General features: G+C 34.1%; 2 protein-coding genes and 1 pseudogene across 3 annotated transcripts; 1 reads left to right on the top strand and 2 right to left on the bottom strand.

The window, feature by feature from the left end:
- Positions 1–7,501: 7,501 nt before the first annotated feature.
- On the top strand, positions 7,502–10,329 carry LOC108483264 (probable serine/threonine-protein kinase PBL10). 2 transcript variants are annotated; one of them, XM_017786550.2, is made up of 8 exons: positions 7,502–7,840; positions 7,959–8,011; positions 8,233–8,340; positions 8,579–8,910; positions 9,051–9,186; positions 9,283–9,425; positions 9,493–9,616; positions 9,708–10,329. In XM_017786550.2, the coding sequence occupies exons 3-8, from the start codon at positions 8,256–8,258 to the stop codon at positions 10,142–10,144; spliced, it is 1,257 nt and encodes a 418-aa protein (XP_017642039.1). In that variant the 5' UTR covers positions 7,502–7,840; positions 7,959–8,011; positions 8,233–8,255; the 3' UTR covers positions 10,145–10,329. The 2 variants fall into 2 exon arrangements, with proteins under 2 accessions (XP_017642039.1, XP_052882980.1); XM_053027020.1 differs by having other exon boundaries at positions 7,503–8,011; positions 8,277–8,340.
- Positions 10,330–11,161: 832 nt separating this feature from the next.
- LOC108483263 (chaperone protein ClpB1-like) lies at positions 11,162–14,421 on the bottom strand (annotated as a pseudogene).
- A 564-nt stretch (positions 14,422–14,985) lies between these two features.
- Positions 14,986–17,529, bottom strand: LOC108481054 (uncharacterized). The gene has a single exon (XM_017784227.2). It carries the CDS (start codon positions 17,304–17,306, stop codon positions 15,225–15,227), a length of 2,082 nt encoding a protein of 693 aa, XP_017639716.1. The 5' UTR covers positions 17,307–17,529; the 3' UTR covers positions 14,986–15,224.
- Positions 17,530–19,376: the final 1,847 nt, after the last annotated feature.

Here is a 19,376-nt window from a genome sequence, read left to right as displayed (position 1 = left end):
ATTATATTTCTATTTATTATATTTTTATTTCTATTTATATACTAATATTATTTTCATTATTATTTTTCTTATATATGTTTTTTACTCTTGTTATTAACATTCTATTTATTTATTTATTTATTTTACATTTTTATTATTATCTATTTTAACTTTTTATACAACGCTCATTTCACATTTTTACACATTATTTACTTTAATATTTTCATATATTATGTATTTCAAACTTTTTTACACATTATATATTTTGAATTGTTTATATATTATTTTTAAAGAGTTTTATATATTATTTTATCTTGAATGGAAAATAATTTTTTAAAAAATTATTTTCGATACTTTAGATCGCTTTTATAATCATCCGCGTTTCAAAGAACCTTCTCAACATAAGGAAATATTTCGTGTTTGGGAGTTCGAGGAATCGTGCCCTATCGTGCTGGATTTTGATTTTTCGTTCAACTAAAATGCGGAATATCCTTTTGAAACTTCATCCATGTTTTTTTTTTTAAAAAATTAAAACGAGGCAATATTTTGTGTTTGGGGGATTGGGAGGTCGTGCCCAATCGTGCTCGGCTTCGATTTTTCATTCTACTAAAATACAGAATATCCTTTTGAAATTTCATCCACGTTTTCTCAAATTAAAATGAGGCAATGTTTCGTATTTTGAAATTTGATAAATCGTGCCCAATCGTGCTGGGTTTCGATTTACCGTTTGGGCCAAATAGCCAAATATCCTTTTTAAAAGTTTTAAGTGCATGTGTTTTGGAAATCCTGAGATGATCTTGTGTTGAGGGTTCGAAATATTGTATCCAATCGCACTGGACGTAATATTTTAAAATCTTTTCAAATTTTCAACATTAGGACGTTAATCGATCAATACGGTACCAATTTTAGGCGTTGCGAGGGTGCTAATCCTTCCTCGCGTGTAACCGACTCCCGAATCCGTCTTCTAGTTTTTCGTAGACCAAAAACTTTGTTTTAATAAACCAAAATGTTTTATTAAAATGATCGACCACAGGGTGACCCAATCACACCTAAACAAAAAGGATTGGTGGCGACTCCATACATTGTTTTAAAGTCGATCCCTGTTTTTCAAAATAAAAATGGTTTCGACACCCACCATCAACCTAGAAAGGATTAAAATCCCCAATAATGAACCAAAGGACATTTCCGGAAGGAATAGTAGTATTTAAAACATCCTAAAACAAATTCCACTCCTGTCTATCAGAACTACCATAAACAAAAGCTATAAAACTGGGTAGATTCTGAGAATGACCAAAAACTCGAGTCAAAATAAATTGTGGATGATTATGCATGATCTCAACCTGAATCAAATCCTTCTAACCAACCCAAATTCTTCCGAAAAAACCAACAATTTCCACTCAACGAGAAAAATGAAAACCTAATTTGGCTATAATGTTATCTGCTTTCATGCCACTGACTTTTGTTTCAATCAAACTGACAATATTAGACTTGTATTCTAAATTATACTCACAAAAAATACACGAGAATTTTGCATTATCACAACCTTGACAATTCCACAAAAAAAAATTAACAGTTCCATAACAAAATCACAATGAAAAAAGTGCACTCAAACTTACTTAGAGAGAAAAGAACTTTGCAAACCTGTTTCATTCCTTACCGAGACCCCTATATTGTTAACAGTATCCATTTGGGAATTAATAAGTTCCACCATAGAATTCATGGACTCTAAGAGAGGAATGCGTGAATTACCATATACCTTAAACTTATCACCACGGCCCCTAAGAGTTCTGTTAAAGACCTTACCACTCTTACTCAAATCTATTTGACCATCGGATCCATGTCCTTTGTCTATATGTATACCCTTCCTTGTATCTACTGAGATGTTTTTCTTGGAAATCTTCCCATTTGTTGATGTCGTATTTTCTTTAAAACCAAAATTTTGTATGCTTACCTTGATCAAGTGTTCCATTTTCCACAATGACCTACATGTCAAGAACCTATAAAAAAAAAGGATTAGAAAAGGTTATAGAGTTAGGAGCTATACTTGATAAAAAAAAAACCTTCTCAGAAGAAATATTATCGTCGCGAATTGAATTTGAATTTTGGTTCATGGCTACAGTAGAAATTTCAACATGTATATCCTTAATTTGGGCCGAGTCAGGTTACCTCACCATGTTGCTATCCAAATTTAAATTCAAGATTCCACTAGGTTGAATTTCGAAAGCACCAACCCGCTACTCTAGTTGGACAAAATCAGGCCATTACTAGCCGAATCTCCTTTTTCAAATGGCTCAAAACCCATTCCATTTCTTTTCCTATATATCTAGAAAAATTCACTTTATAGAAACTATTTGAGTTAACCCTAACCCCTTGTTTCTTACCTGATATAATTCCATCTTCATCACCTGAAATAGTGGCATTCTTGTCTGCTAAAAATAGAGCATCAAATCTGGTCCCAACCAATCCAAAATCCACCTTCTTCGTCGGTAAAATTGTTTTCCCTGAGATTTCATTGATTCTTTCTCTCAACTATCATCCATGGCCCGTAGGCCCCCACTTCCTTTGTCGTAGCTTGATCAGTCCTTGTCGAAGCCTCCATTGACGTCTTCCTCTCATTCTGAACCAGATTTTTAACTTTGTTTGGACACAAATCCTTCAAGTGGCCATAACGCCCGTAGCCAAAGCGTACCACCTGTAGTGATTCAAACTCAACTCATTGAAGAGTGTCGTTTATCAATACCTGAGAAATTAGTGGCTTATCAAGGTTAACATATACCACCATTCTCGCGAACTTTCCTCTCGTTTTACTATTTGTGTTAAAATTGATTTTTGAGACTTTACCAATTATCCCTCCAATTTCTCCAAGAATCTTCATTTTGTATAAAAACCTTGAGAGTCTACTAATCCAAGCCTTGACAACATTCGGGGTAAGGTTGCATCGAATTGAAATCTAGTCCAAGGTTGCACGGTAAGATATTGCCCAAAGATGATCCACAACTAGAGGTGTGCATGGGCCGGGCCATGCTCAATTAAAAATTCAGGCTCGTCTGCTAGGTTCAGGCCCAGCCCAGCCCAGCCCAAAAATGGGCCTAAAATTTTGCCCAAGCCTGACCCGGATAAAATTGTTAAAACCCAAGCCTGACCCGACCCGTCTATATTAATTTTTATATTATTTTTATATAATTTTAAAAAATATATAATACATCAAAAATACTAAAACATCAAAATAAATATTTCCCAACATGAAAATAAATTTTAAAAAATATGTATACTTAAATAACACTAAGTTAAATGCAACTTAACAAGCAAATGTCTTTAAAATAATAACAAAATTAACAATAAAATAAGTTTCATACAATATCCAAACAATAACAATAAAATAGTAGCAACATAATAGTAAAATAGTAGTAAAATAGGAGAAAATAATAAGAAAATAATATTAAAAAAATAGATTTTTTTGTCATTTAGTGAATTCGGGCCAAGTCGGGCCAAGGCCAAAAATGCTTTACCCGAGGCTTGGCCCGTTTTTTAAATCGGCCTTATTTTTTTTTCCAAACCCATTTTTCAAGCGTATATTTTTGTCCAAATCTTCCCACATTTCGAGCGAGCCTTTGGGTCGGGCCACCTGGTCTATCCACAACCCGTTGGTAAGTACTTTTTCATAATATTCTGTATTTTGAAATTTCACAAAAAAAAAATAATCGTTCTTTATGTACATTAAATGGGACGGCGAAGTTGGCTTCCATAGATTGGCGACTCTATTTTGCAGAACATTATATCCAATGGACCGACCCAAAAGCTTAATAACCACCGTTGTTGCCATGTCTTTGATCAATGATTGATTAATTCTTTCAGAGAAACTAATCGTAGGGATGCCATTGATCAGGGATATTGTAATATCCCTATTCAAAAGTTCAAAATCGTCATCTTTACCAAGTCGAGACTGGGCAGCTGACTCCTTAGATCCTTCATATCTACCACCTAATAGTCTATCTTTCCAGGAAAGCACAGACTTAAGTTCTAAATCAACCGCCATATCATAGCCCTCATCCGTACGTAATTCTTTGAATCTAACTTTTTTGGTTGAAGGTTTTTCAAAGAAACCAAGAGTATTACTTTCATTTGTCATAAGTTATTTGTTTTTTCTTTAAGATGCTAACTGTAAACTGTCCATGTGATGGATTCATACATATTAAAACTTTGGTCCAATTCATGTCAAATATGAATTAGTATTTAACACCTAAACCATCAAAATTACCTAATTAATATGATAATAATACTTTGAATTAACGATTAATGATTTAGAATTTAGAAGCAATATTGAAGGTTGTAGAAGTCATATAGTTAATCAATAGTTTTTTCTAATGACATAATTATTGAAAATACCCTCAACGTTTATGGATTTTTGGTTTTGTACCATTGATTTTTTTTTTTTTAGATTGATGTCCTCAATGTTACAATTTTTTCACAAATCAACTCAATTTTAATGAAAAATGTCAGTTTATCGTCAGTCAAGCGCCGGTCAACAAAGTAATCTACGTGGAGTGCTTACATGTCAAAAATAAAGATTTAAATATGAAATTATAAAAAAATTATAAAAAAAAATAATTTTAACCCTCAAATTAAAACCTATAATTAAAATCCATAATCCCTTATTTCCAAATCATGAAATCCCTAAAATCTATCATCGACAATGAGTTTCCAACAACTAGAAACACAAGAAGAGTGGTAGCGCAAAGAGACAATGCTGGAACAAGAACAAGATCGGCGATAGCCATGTTCTCCATAGGTTGATTATGAGAATGATTGTGCCCACCCTTTCCAGACAAAAACAACAGCATATAGCTACCACAATGAATTATAAGCAAAAGTGAAGCAAGTTTATGCACTGTTTCTTTTCCATTTCTAGGCTCGTTTGACAATGGAGAAAGAAAGCCAATGGGTGGGAATGAAGGAATGAAGAAAGGAAATGGTGGCTATGCCGCCTATTGTTGACAGATCTTTGGCGTTGAAACTCTCCATTTTTCGGCTTTTTTTTAAAAGTGGAAAGGAGCTTGATTCTGTGTTATTTGGGTTCAAAATAACTACTTTTCTACTCTCTCTCTCTATTTTTTATATATTTTTTTTAATTTCATATTTAATTCTTTATTTTTAACATGTCAGCACGCCACATAGACTATTTCGTTGATCGACGTTTAATTGATGATCAATGACGTTTTCCATTAAAATTGGATTGATTTATGAAAAAATCTATAAAAAAATCGTAACGTTAAAGAATATCAATAAAAAAACAAAAAAATTAAAGGCTCAAAACCAAAAATTCATAAACGTTGCGAGTATTTTCGACAATTATATTTTTTTTGTTACTATTGTCATCATTAACGAATAAAAAAAATCAGTCTTATTTAATTGTTATAAATTGTTCTTAAATCAACTTTTCTTTTGTTTTTTTTTTTAAATGAAAATATGCGATCCACATGATTAAGATTCTTGTTGATAAAATGATTCAGATTATTGATCAAAAGAAAAATGATTTGAGATTAGACAAGATAAAATAAAATAAAGAGCTTAAGATTTATTCAAGGAAAGAACAGCTATAATGCAACAAAATTAAGATTTATTTAAGGAAAGAGTTGCAATAACGCAACAAAATCTTTATTTTAACATAAGGTCTGGAATCTAACCAGAAACATCCTTTCAAACACTTACTAATATTATAATTATTACTTCTTTTCTCAACCTAATGCCTGTTTCTAGACTTTGGATCATTATAACAAGGCTTAATTCCTTCAAATGCCATTAAACTATTACCTAAATACTAAATTAAACATTCTAATTCAACCCTCTTAATATCAATATTGTATCAATAAAATCTTTTCATCATCCTAGCTGGCAATTTAAACGTTAAATGTCAATTCAAATCTAACTTTAAGCATATTTAAAACTTGTTGGTCATATTAGAAACACGTGTACTTATTACATAGACAATTTGAATCTGACATGTTAAAAAAATATAGTATCGTTATTTATTTTTATTAACATGTTAAATAGATTTAGTGTATGCCGGATTTGAGTTGAGATTTAAAATCCAAACTAAAGATTCGATTGATATGATAATATTTTGAGGATTCAATTTAAAAATAGTTTAAGTTTGGGATTAATTCAAAATTGGAGTTGAAATTCGAGGAGGGCCGATGGAATTAATCCTAAAACAAAACCTACCAGATTTGTCACACTAAAAAGTGTCCAAAAGCTCTGAACTTTCCATGCAAGTGAAGCTGTCTAGTCAATTCCTTGTACTAATAAAGAGGTTTTTCTTGGGAATTAACCTATGCCATTGATACACAAAAGAGTGGGTTTTTTTACTGAAATAGGAAAAAAAAATAAAAAAATATTAAAATAATACAAAGAAAAAATTATGTACCAAAATAGTACATTTGGGGTGGAGCCGCCTATGGCAGAGGCATGATCACCCCATGTCAGATCAGAAATTACTGTAGCTGTCGGTCAAATTGCGGCGCAGGACTAAAATATAATAATATAAAATATTTAAGGACCTGTTATGAAATTATACCATTTAGAATGGCTACTGGAAAAAAAGTGAAGGGTGCCGCCTGACAAAGTGGCGGCACCAAACTAAAATATGGGTTAATTACCTTGTAAGCTCTCCTTTTTTGTTATTTTCTTTTTATTCCTCCTTCAACTCACTATATTATTTTTAAACAAGCCCTTAACCTATTTTTTAGTTAAATAAGCCCTTAATTTATAGTTTTTATTCATAAGCACTCTCAAGAAATTTTAAAATTTTAATTTTTATTTAATAAGCTATTCACATCAATCTAAAATGTGAATTAGTTTATATTTTTTAAATAGCTTTATTTTGGGTAAAATATATTTACTTTAATATTAAAATAAAGGGCTTTTTTGAGTAAAAACTATAAGTTAAGGGCTTATTTTATTAAAAAATAGGTCAAGGGCTTGTTTAAAATAATATAGTGAGTTGAAGGGGAATAAAAGAAAATAACAAAAAAGGAGAGCTTATATGAAATTATTTATTTAGTTTGGTGCCGCCACTGTAAGGCAAGCACCTTTCACTTTTTTCTCAAAGCACCATTCTAAATGGTATAATTTCATAACAGTCCCTAAATATTTTATATTATTACATTTTAGTCTTAATTTGACCGATACCATGAATTTTTGATCTCGACATGGGTGGTCATGCCTCGCCATAAAGCACCACCTTTCACTTTTTTCTCAAGAATCATTCTAAATGGTATAATTTCATAATGTGTCTCTAAATATTTTATATTATTACATTTTAGTCATCATAATTTGACCGATACCACAATAATTTTAATCTGACATGGGGTGGTCATGCCTCTGCAATAGGCGGCACCACCCCAAATGTACTATTTTGGTACATAATTTTTTCTTTGTATTATTTTGGTATTTTTCTTTGAGTACCCTTTCTTACCCCATTGATAATTGGCTGCTCCTCCTTCAATGAGGGCCCCTGTGGCGGTTTCAAAGCTAAAAGCTCCCACTTGAATAAAAGCCAGGGTCTTGGCTTGCCAATTGTCCCTCCATTCTCCAATTACTACAATTATCCATTAAAAAAACCATTTTTTCTTTTTAATTCAGATAGAAAATTTCACTTTTTAACGGTTTATTTATGTCATAGTTGAAACTTGAAAGCTACATACAAGGACGAAGCCAGCTGTTGAAGCTCAGCCACCATCATTTATAGAAAGGATCCAACGGCTCAGGAAAGATGGCAATGGAGTGCAAGGGCTAACCTTCTCTGACTTGACTAAACTGAGAGAGAGAGAGAGAGAGAGAAAGAGAGACAGAGTGTAGCACGGTACGCTTAAAAGGCGGGACCAGCCCGACATTGGTGCAATTCATCTCACCTTCCTTTAAAAATCTCTCTCTTTTTCTTAAATTTATAACCATCATCGCCGTTGGCTAACTATTTGCAGGTTGCCACTAGGTACTGCACAAGAAAAATTAAAGCTTTTGCTATAATAAACTGGTAAACTTCTCTCTCTTGATGCTCTTTTTTTTAGGCCCTTCCCTGCTTGGTTTACAGAGAAAAAGATGACCTTTTTATCTGTTTTTTTGTAATGAAAAATGATGGTTTTGGGAAGCTTTTTTCTTTTCTTTTCTCTTTTTTTTTTAAATAGAACTTAGATCTGCTTCATTTCATTGTTGAATTCTGGTTTGTTATATAAACCGATTTTTTCTTTGTTTTAGGATCTACGAAAGAAGAGTTGAAGATGGTGGCTTGTATTTTTCAGGTATTTGATGCAATGGGAAATTGCTTGAGTGCCGGTATTAAAGCTGAGAGCCACAGCAACACAGGTATTTCAATTATCCCACATTATGCTATAATATATCTGTTAATTGCTATGTACTTTGAAATTTTGGGGTTTTCAAGTATAATTTTTTTTCTTAAAAGTTCTGGTTTATTGAGAGCTTTATCTTCATTAGTAACTTAACATACATCCTAACAATTTGTGGGAGATGACCTTATTGTACTTCCAAAAATGGGTTAATTTCAATCAATGAATGCATGAGGGGTTATACATGTTTGAAACAGGGCTCAGTTCAAAGTATGATAGTGGTGATGGGAAAGATATTAGCAGTGAAAGCAGCAACAGCAAAGTTTCATCATTTTCAGCACCTTTGACACCTCGGAGTGAGGGTGAGATTTTGCAGTCCCCCAATTTGAAAAGTTTCAGCTTTGCTGATCTCAAAATGGCCACAAGGAATTTTCGTCCCGATAGTGTGCTTGGAGAAGGCGGTTTCGGCTCCGTGTTTAAGGGGTGGATCGATGAAAATTCCTTTACTGCTACCAAGCCTGGATCTGGCATTGTTATTGCTGTCAAAAGGCTTAACCAGGACGGGTTCCAAGGTCACAAGGAATGGTTGGTAAGTCCATTTATTAGGTGGAAAGGATTTTAATGTGTTGAGTTTGCTTGCTTAAGATGTTTATCTATGAAGCTTGTCACTTTCTGTTGTTTTGAGATTGAAGTGCTTAGATTTACTTGTGTTTGATCTTGATCTTGTAGGCAGAAGTGAATTTTCTCGGACAGCTTTATCATCCTAATCTTGTGAAACTAATTGGATATTGCTTGGAGGACGAGCACCGCCTGCTGGTGTACGAATTCATGCCTCGTGGCAGCTTGGAGAATCATCTATTCAGGAGTAAGTTCTTTTAGCCTATATGTCGGTTTGGTCGAGCAAAACTTTGTTTTAGATGCCATTTTGTTTATTTTTAACACTTTGAGTTACATGTACCAGGAGGTTCTTATTTCCAGCCTCTTTCTTGGAGCCTACGGTTGAAAGTTGCCCTCGGTGCTGCGAAGGGACTCGCCTTCCTTCACAGTGCGGAAACAAGAGTTATATATCGAGACTTCAAGACTTCCAACATCTTGCTCGATACGGTATGTGATTTGTTAAGCCAAAGCATTCTTTCCAATTCCTTTACATGGTTCTCTATTGTAATTGCAGAACTACAATGCAAAGCTCTCTGATTTTGGGTTGGCCAAAGATGGGCCAACAGGTGATAAGAGCCATGTTTCTACCCGAGTTATGGGGACTTACGGATATGCTGCTCCGGAGTATCTTGCCACAGGTACTTAGCAACCTGTTTCAGTTAACCGAGTATATGTAATTTTCTACTCTTGTAAACGATGAATGATACCATTTTTTCCCTTCAACTGTAGGTCACTTGTCTGCAAGGAGTGATGTCTATAGTTTTGGAGTTGTGCTGCTGGAGATGTTATCTGGCCGGAGAGCAGTTGACAAGAATCGACCATCTGGAGAACATAAACTGGTGGAATGGGCCAAACCTTACCTTGCCAACAAACGCAAAATTTTTCGTGTCCTAGATAATCGCCTTGAAGGGCAGTATACAATCGAAGGAGCCTTTAAGGCTGCTACCCTTGCTTTGCGATGCCTGTTGATCGATGCCAAGTTCAGACCAAGCATGAATGAGGTTGTAACTGCATTGGAGCAGCTCCAGGATTCTAACGACTCCAGAATTAATCACAACAATACTAACAGCGTACCTCGGAGACGTAGGCAAAGTGCAGATGATGCTACCGGTGGAAGGAGTACGACTGCGTACCCTCAGCCATCTGCTTCGCCTCTTTATGCCTGATAACAGAATCAAGGTCCTGAACCAAAGTTGCTTACCTACCAAGTATAGTGGGTGAATCGTCTCCAGAACTTGGGCATTCAGTTTTTCCATATATGCCTTTTGGCTGTACAGTTATTATATGAAGCTAATGTACTCAAAAGTTGGAATGAATGTGCAATGCCGTATTTTGATTTTGAGATTACAAAGCATTTGTTTCACAGCGTTTGTTACACTTTGTGATCTTCACATTTCCAGTCGAAATGTAATCATATTATTATTTCATTTATGATTACTTTCTTTTGGGGTTGTGTAGGTTGTCCTTTGAGATTGAAATCAACTTTACCGACTGAGGTTGCATGTTCAAGACCTGACATACTTTGATGTCTTTTGTATAGCATCCTAATACTTTCAACGTACTAAAAAGCAAATAAATTGGTTCATGAGCCCATATGATCATCTTCATCACCTATCTCTTTAATTTTCATCTCCTTCACTGCTTGTGCAGCATCACTTCGGGTGTGTTCTCCGTTGCTTTTGGGATGAACTTTTGCTAAAATAAAGTGCTTTTCTCTTAAAAGCAATGAAGAATACATATCATTGGGGCAACTTTTTTAACTTTTGGGATGAGCCTTTTTAGAGATGAAAAAGCAGTAAATTTTAGCTTTTTCAGTTAGAAAACACTTTTGGCTGTTATTTTACTTTTTTAATCTTACTTTTTAACTTAAAATGTGTTTGATGCTATTATTTTGTGTTCTCTTTCTTGGTTATTTAATATGAGTTTTATAAATGTGTTAAAAGCATTAATTAAAAATAAAAATATTTTTAAAATAATACAATTGTGCCAATATCTAATTACAAATATTTAATTATTATATTTAAATATTTAAATATAATTTATATATTCTAATTAAATTTAATAAATAATTAATATTAATTACTTAGAAATATTTAAAATTAATATTATATATTAAAATATTAACAATAAGTTATAATAAATTATTTTTTATATTTTTACTAAAATATTATAATATTAACTAATTTGAACATTATTTAAATACATATTTATTTCTTTATAATATCATGTCTAAAATGAATATTTTACTTTTCAAAAGCACTTTTTAACAGCAACATTAAACACTTAAATTTTTCATCCGCTTAAATTTGAACATTCTTCTTGCTCTGATTCAGATCAATTCATCCGCTTTTTGCCCAGTCTCTGCATTGACTAACCCTTCATTCTTCTCAATCTGATACACTAACTCACTTCCATTTGGAGCATCGATGTAAACTGTTGAGTTCACATCAATTTCTTCCTTCACAAGCATCCTTGATAGCTCGGTCACAACTTTCTTCTCAAGCAATCTCCTAATAGGTCTTCCACCATAGACCTATATCAAAAGTTAAAAAAAGAGACATTGTTACTATTCAGCCATACCCTCAATGATATCTGAATATGTATAAGATATAAATGTTAATACTTACTGGATCATAACTCTCAGCAAGGATATAGTCCAATGTTGAATCTTCTACAGTCAATGCAATACCCCTTTCAGCAAGGCGGCTTGCAACATCCTTCATTCGCAATCTAGCAACTTTCTTCAATTGGTCATGTGATAGAGGGTCGAAAAAGACGATCTCATCAAGCCTGCTAAGCAACTCTGGTCTAAAGTGTCGCCTTACCTGTCAAACAATCAAAACCATAATGTTAGTAGTACTGCTTCAAAACATTATATGACAAAGGTATATGGTGCCAAAAATAGGTCATTTAACTACCTCTTGCATGACTCGATCGCGAACAACTTGCATTGCACATTTCCCTCTAAGCCCAGAAAGAAGATGTTCCGCTCCAAGGTTTGATTTCATGATGATCACAGTATTTCTGAAGTCCACAGTGCGGCCCTGGCCATCAGTTAACTGACCATCATCTAAGACTTGAAGTAGTGTGTTGAAAACAGAAAGGTGTGCTTTCTCAACTTCATCAAAGAGTACAACACTGTAAGGCCTCCTCCTCGCTGCCTCTGTAAGCTGCCCACCTTTCTTGTGGCCAACGTACCCAAGTTGTGCCCCAATAAGTCGAGCCACTGAATGTTGCTCCATGTGCTCAGACATATCGGTCCTGATCGGCAGATTCTCATCATCAAAGAGTTGTTCCGCTAGCGACTTAGAAAGCTCCGTCTTGCCAACACCGGCTGGACCCAAGAAAAGGAATGAGCCAGTTGGTTGTTGTGGCCTTCCTAATGCAGCTCTCGACCTCAAAACAGCTTCTGCAACAGCGTCAACAGCCTGGTTTTGTCCCACCACTCTTTGATGCAACCTCTCCGCAAGCCCAATCAACCTCTCCTTTTCATTCTGTCCAATCCTCGTGACGGGAATGCCAGTCCAGCAGTTTACAACGTCGGCAATGTGTTCCGGTCCAACTGTTTCAGTTAACATTATGTTCTAATCCGCTGTGCCTTCAATCTGGGCTAGTGTAGATTCCACTTCCTGAATTTCCCCATATATCAAATTAGCAGCTATTGCCAAATCATATCTCCTTTCAGCCTCCTGTAAAGCAAGAATGAGTTTGTCTCTCTTCTGCTTCAATCGTCGAATCTCATCAACCCTTCCTTTCTCCTTTCGGTATTTCATCTTCAATGGCTGAAGCTTGTCCCTCAAGTCATCAAGTTCTTTCCAGACCTAAACCAAAAAAAAAAAGTTATAGATCCGACAAAAGTAAGAACATAAACTTAATCCATCAGTTTTTGAGAGTCAAAACTTACTTCAACCAGTTGAGCTTTGCTAGCCTTATCATTCTCTTTCTCCAATGCATGAAGCTCAACTTCTAGTTGCATTCTTTTCCTTTCATGTTTATCAATTTGGTCAGGCTGACTATCAAGCTGTAACTCCCACATTTGCACAATCTCCATGAACCAAATCAATTGCTTTGTCAGGAAGATAACGTCTTGAAGCAAAATACCAATTAATATCATTTAGAACTCAGCAAAGAAATTCAAATCCATGCTTTAAACAGATATCATTAACACTTGATCAAGCATCTCTAAAGAAGAAATATGGCATACCAGTAATGTATCGACTTGACAACTGAGCTGCAATCACCAAGGCACAGTCTTGAATCCTAACACCATGATGACCCTCGTATTTTTCCTTCAATCCTTGAAGAATGCTAATGGTGTTCGGTACACTAGGCTCAGCAACATAAACCTGTTGAAACCTTCTCTCAAATGCAGCATCTTTTTCAATATACTTTCTATGTTCTTCCAAGGTAGTAGCACCAATGCATCTAAGTTGACCCCAAGCAAGCATAGGTTTAAAGAGGTTGGCCGCATCCTTGGAACCCTCGGTTCAACCAACGCCAAGTACTAAGTGGATTTCATCAATGAAGAGAATCACTTTCCCTTCAGCTTCCTCAACTTCTTTCAAAAGCGCTTACAATCTTTCTTCAAGCTCTCCTCTATTCGCTCCTGCAATTAGTGCACCCATATCCAATGCAACGAGTCGAACATCGGCAAGATTACTAGGCACATCTCCCCTCACAATTCTTTGAGCCAAACCCTCTACCACAACAGTTTTACCAACAGCTGGTTCTCCAATTAGAACTGGGTTGTTTTTAGTTCTTCTAGGCAGGATCCTAATGACCCTTCTAATTTCTTCATCTCGGCCTATTACAGGATCAAGCTTCCCTGCTTGCTCAACAAGGTCAGTCCCATATGATTTTAATGCTTGAAATGTAGTGTCCCCCGGATGCACTCTCCATCTTTTTCCCTTTTTTTCCTCGAAGCATTTTGACCTCGAATTTCACTTTTGCTGGTGTAACCCCTACTTCTTTCAACAAATCCGTAATCTGAGAATCCTCAAGGAGGCCTAGAATCAACTGATCGACCGCCAAATGGGTATCTCCGCGAGACTGTTGGGCGGCTTGGGCGTGGCGGATTGCCTTAATAAGAGAATAACTAGCACGGACTTGGTTTGGTGCAGGTGACTGTGCTGGAAGCTTTTTCAAGGCTTGATGGAATACCCTATCCACGTATTGTGCGGCACTACCACAGTCGGGCTTGGAGATTGCTTGATAAAAGATGCCTTGGGAGTCGGATATTAAAGAAACTCAACTTGGAGGAGAGTGAATTGGGCATGGCCAAGGCTCGTTGCGCGCTCATAAGCCCCGGCCATAGCCTCATTCGTCTTGTGAGTGAATTTATCGGGATTCATCCTCTTTACTTATTTTAGAAAACTTGCAAAAGGAAAAAAAAATATTAAAATGTCCAAAAACTAAACCCATTCAGTACATAACCAAAAACTTTAGATCAATGTAAATTGACAATAACTTTCTTTTTTCTGTTTGGAATTTCTATTTTCCAGAAAATGCATCTTCGTTAATTTACATTTTCAAAAACAAGAAAAACAAAGAGAGAAAGAACTGATTTCATATAAAAAGGAAGATTTTTGCTTCTTACCTTGGTGATAAGAAATAAACAACAGGAAAATCAGTTTTCTGGAACAATTTTGAAGAAAACAGAGAAGTAGAGTATTAAAATAATATTTTTAATAATCTTGAATGTTTTTCTTTTTTGGAAATTTCTCTTTCTTGCGCAATAAGATTTAAAAAAAAATTGGAAAAATTCATAAAATAGCAAAAGGTTAAAAAAATTCAAATTTTTGTTAACAAATCCAGAAAAATTCATTAATTATAAAAAATTCCAAAAGGATCCAAAATCTCGATTAACCCCGAACTCAACTCCATCAAAAAGGATCCAAAATCCATTCATACACTCCTATAATTATTCCCTGCAATTTCTCTTAATGTTTGGTAGAAAATGGTACTAACCTTGTGGAAGTTCAATTCATTCATATACCCTATTCCATCCTTGAGCAGAACATGCACTGATTTATATATAAATCAAATCAAACCTTGCTTCATAGTACAGATGATAACAACCCAGTAGAATAACAAATGATAACTAATTACCGATTCTGTTTCATCTAAACAAACTTGAAGCGCTCAAACATTAACAACAGAATGAAAAGCAAAAGCCATGAGCGTTGATGACAAATTGGTGCAGTCATGCAAATACATACAAATCTGTGAAGTTGTAACTTGTCTGTTTCACAAACGCAACTGATAACGGCAATCCCAGTGGACGCTAAAGTTGCATTCAGATTTTTTACATTGTAGGGCTTGTTCATTGCAAACCTCGCCGCAAAATTTACATGGAGGGCAATCCCATATGTTTTTCACAATAGTGAATGGATGTGGGTGATTATGAAAAAAATGCTTTAGGTTGCTTCCAATCTTCAGAAATGGGAGATCCCCAAGAGCACATTTGGAATGGAGAGTGTTATCACATTCAGCACAGTAGTAAAACCAATCATTTGGGTCCCTTTCATGCTCACACAGATCACAATAATGTTGAGAAGGATCAGAATCATCAGAACAAGCTAGAGTAAGAAGATGTCTATCATACTTATACCAAGCTGTGAGAGGTAATGTGGCACAATGTAGATCTAATATGAAATCACAACGCTTAGTGCATCTATATGCTAGTGCCGATAAGTAGTAATTTTCTCTACGACAAGCATTGCAACTCGTTGAAAAGTTGTGGACAAGGAACAATGAATGCTCGTGACTTGGATGCTCCAAAGTGTCTGATAATAAAATACACCGAATGTCACATTCAAATGCGCAACCTTTATCATCGCATTTGTAGCTAAATCCATGGTATAAACGTCTGCAAGAACTACATAATGGATAAACACTTGTGTTTGATTTTTTTAGCATAAGTCCGTGCGTGTGAAATGGGTGTCGTTTTTTTCTCGACAATTCAGCGCATTCTTTATGGAGAAAAAACTTACATTGCTCACAACTATAAAAAGGAGTTGAGATAGGCCTCATACACCCATCACATTGGCCATCGTCGTTCCTCTCCCCACTAAAAGTGAGTCTTAAATTATGATAATGATAAGCATGTTTGATCTCAACTGCTACCGTATTCTCTCCAAAACTCATTTGTTCAACAACATCGGTAATCCAATTTATAGATTCATCAAGAGCTACCATGGACCTCTCATCATAGTCTTCAGGGATGCTTTTTCCATCCCAAACTGCTTTATCTGTTGCACAATGCACATGAGCAATATAATTGCAATCAGAAGCAGAGCAATGGTAACTGCCATACCTCGTATCGACTTCCTCGTAACAAATTCTGCACAACTCATCTAGTTGCGTAAGAGAATATGAGTGAGAAATAACATGATGATGTCGCGTTATCATGATATTCTGTGGCAATGAAATGCAATTTTTATGGACAAGAAGGTTACATGTAGCACAGAGATAAGGGGTGCGATCTCCAGTGGTGCCACAAAAATCACAAATAAATGACATTTGTCTTGATAGAAGCATCCATGGGTGTTCATGACTTGCATTCGTGATTGTTTGTGGTGAGAAAAAATCATCAAGAGTAAGCTCAATCTTGCAAAAAGAGCAAGAATAAACAAACCCTTCCCACTGAATTTTGCACAAATAACAGCTACAGTTGTGAAGATGAGTAGGTGGTTTCGGCAAGAGAGTAAGGGGATGCTTACGGCGGTCGTAGGGGTGATTAATCTCAAGAGGTAGTTCTGCACATTGCTTATGAAGGATAAAGCAGCGTTTATCAGAAAGGTAACAATCTAAACAATAGTAAATTGGACCAGATAATGGTTTCATACATCCGGAGCAATCGCGATTGACTTCGTCGTTATGGTCTTGAATGAAGAACAGTGGATGTTGATGCAAAGAAGTAGGATAATTTGGAGCAATGGATGATTGAAGCAAAGCACAGTTGATGTGCAGATCGAATTTACAAGGATCACAATGATAAACGAATCCCGAAGAAGGCCGCCTCCGACAAAAATCACAGCTCCATGTACCCTTATAAGGAGATTTAGGCAAAAGAGTGAGAAGGTGTTGAGGGTGGAAAGGATGATTAAGGTGGGGGGTTAACTCTAACTCCGCACATCTCTTATGAAGATAATACTTACAGTCATTGCAGCCATAGCTTGGACCGTCTATAAGTTCCTCACACCCAAAGCACTGAGCTGCTTCATCTGTAACACTTTGGTGTTGAATGAAGAGCAAAGGATGGTGATGGGAGAAATGTTGAAGTTCCATCTCTCCCCTTTTCTTAGTCTCAGACAGGGTGAGATCCATTAGATGAAAACTTGGTTGTGGTTAAGCCTCGTGCTTACCAAAATGGTGAGAGGAAGAAAGGAAATGGTGCTAAAAGGAGGAGGTAATTTGGGGATGTCAATCAGTTCCACCACTAGTATACAAAATTGAAAAGAATGGAAACTTGATGTGAATGCCAATAAAAAAGAAAAGAAATGATAAACAAAGGGAGAGACCTTAAGGCTGGTGGTACAAATTTAGCACAAAGGCCGAAAAGGTAAAATAGGAATCCAGAATATCCTCAAAACCAAATAATGAAATTACATGACAAATGCCTTAATAATATTTTAACTATAATTACTGCAGTTTTTATATCAATGGATTAAAAGTTTAAAGTTGTGATTAAATAGATTGCCAGGTTTAATATCTTCATTTTCTCTACTGCAAATGTTTCAAATTAGTAATTATAATTTTGAGTGTTTAAAATATTGTATAATCTTTCAGATTTTTAATTCAAAATTATCAATCATATTCAATATATTGAATCAATAAATTATTTGTGCGATAACTACAGCATTTTTAAGATAATTTCTTCTATTTTCCTTTATTTTAAGAGTCATGAATATTACCTTATAGTATTTTATTTGGCCGTTATTTTTAATTTTTTAATTAAATAAAAGAGTGTTTATTAATTGGAAATATGCATATTTTACAATAAAAAGATAATATGTTAAAGTAACTAAACTGCCACTTGTTTAGCTAAATACATATGATAATCAAAGGGTCAAAATGATTTTCTTAAATTATTATAATTTTATCAAAATTTAGACACTAAAACAATGTTAAAGGAAGTGATGTTGATAATATAATAAAATTTGTTTTAGGTTTATTGAACACTTAAATTTTACATTTTAATTAAATAAACCAAATAAAATAATCTTATATTCTACCTATAATCTTATTACAAAATTTAATCCAAGATTCGATGAATCAAACGTCCTTTATGTTACATTTGATAATATAAATTATTATTAACAACTATATATTTAGAAAATGAATTAATATGAAAATTTTAAACTATCATAGTGGATTGTATAGCATGATTCTCCAACATTTTCAACCTTCCTTATTAGTATTGGAGCAAATAATTGAGTTATTTTACGTAAGGGCGAGCAAAATTTGATTCAATTTTTTTTTTTTACTTTTGACTTATTTGAATTATATAATTCAAGTTATTAGATTTTTGAATCAAAGTAATTCAATTTTTTAGGTGGAGCCAAATTGAATTTTTATAATTTGAATAATAAGTTGGTGTAAATATCATTTGGGCTCTTGTCAATTTCGAAAATGAACAAATTACTCCTATAGTAAAAACAATACAACAAAATAAATTTAATCTTCAAAATTTTAAAATATCTATAAAAATTAAAATTATATAAAATTCTAAATATTATATAAAATGTTAAATTATAAAAATTATTTTTTTCCAAAATGATAAATTTGAGATCTTAAAATTAATTATCAAATGAAGTTTACCGTACTAAATTCTTTTGTTCTTCTAATATTTGCTTTGAAAGAGGTTTGAAATATATATATATATATATATATATATATATTCTCAAATTTATATATTGTAGCTTGAAATTTAGTTTTATTGTCAACAAAAGTTGTAATTGGTTTTTTAACTTTTATTTTAATTTAACTAGGATAAATTATTCGACTTGATTCAACTTGAATTTCATTTAACTTGATTTAATTTGAAAAGAAAAATTCAAATCGAGCTAGGATGGTAAAGTTTAATTCGTCAACTCAACTAACTAAAGTATTTTTTTACTCAATTTGATGGAATGCTCTTCCCTAACTTTAATTACACTCAATTTACAAAGATTATTCAAACATACCCCACATATAAGTACAAATAGTTATTGTAATTAATAATAAAATAAATAATTATAATCAAATCTAATTATTAAATAAAATACACTAGTGGTTATCCCTCTTATAATATCGTCTCTAAAATTCGAACTTATATTCTCTCATTAAAACAATGATTCATTGGAGTTGGAGGATCAGCGTAAATGATAAGTGCAGTTCCAATGGACGCTAAAATTG

The sequence above is a fragment of the Gossypium arboreum genome, chromosome 1, assembly GCF_025698485.1.
Source record: "Gossypium arboreum isolate Shixiya-1 chromosome 1, ASM2569848v2, whole genome shotgun sequence".
NCBI lineage: Eukaryota > Viridiplantae > Streptophyta > Magnoliopsida > Malvales > Malvaceae > Gossypium > Gossypium arboreum.
The sequence above is the reverse complement of the archived record's forward strand: the minus strand, read 5'-3'. Positions and strand labels throughout refer to the sequence as shown.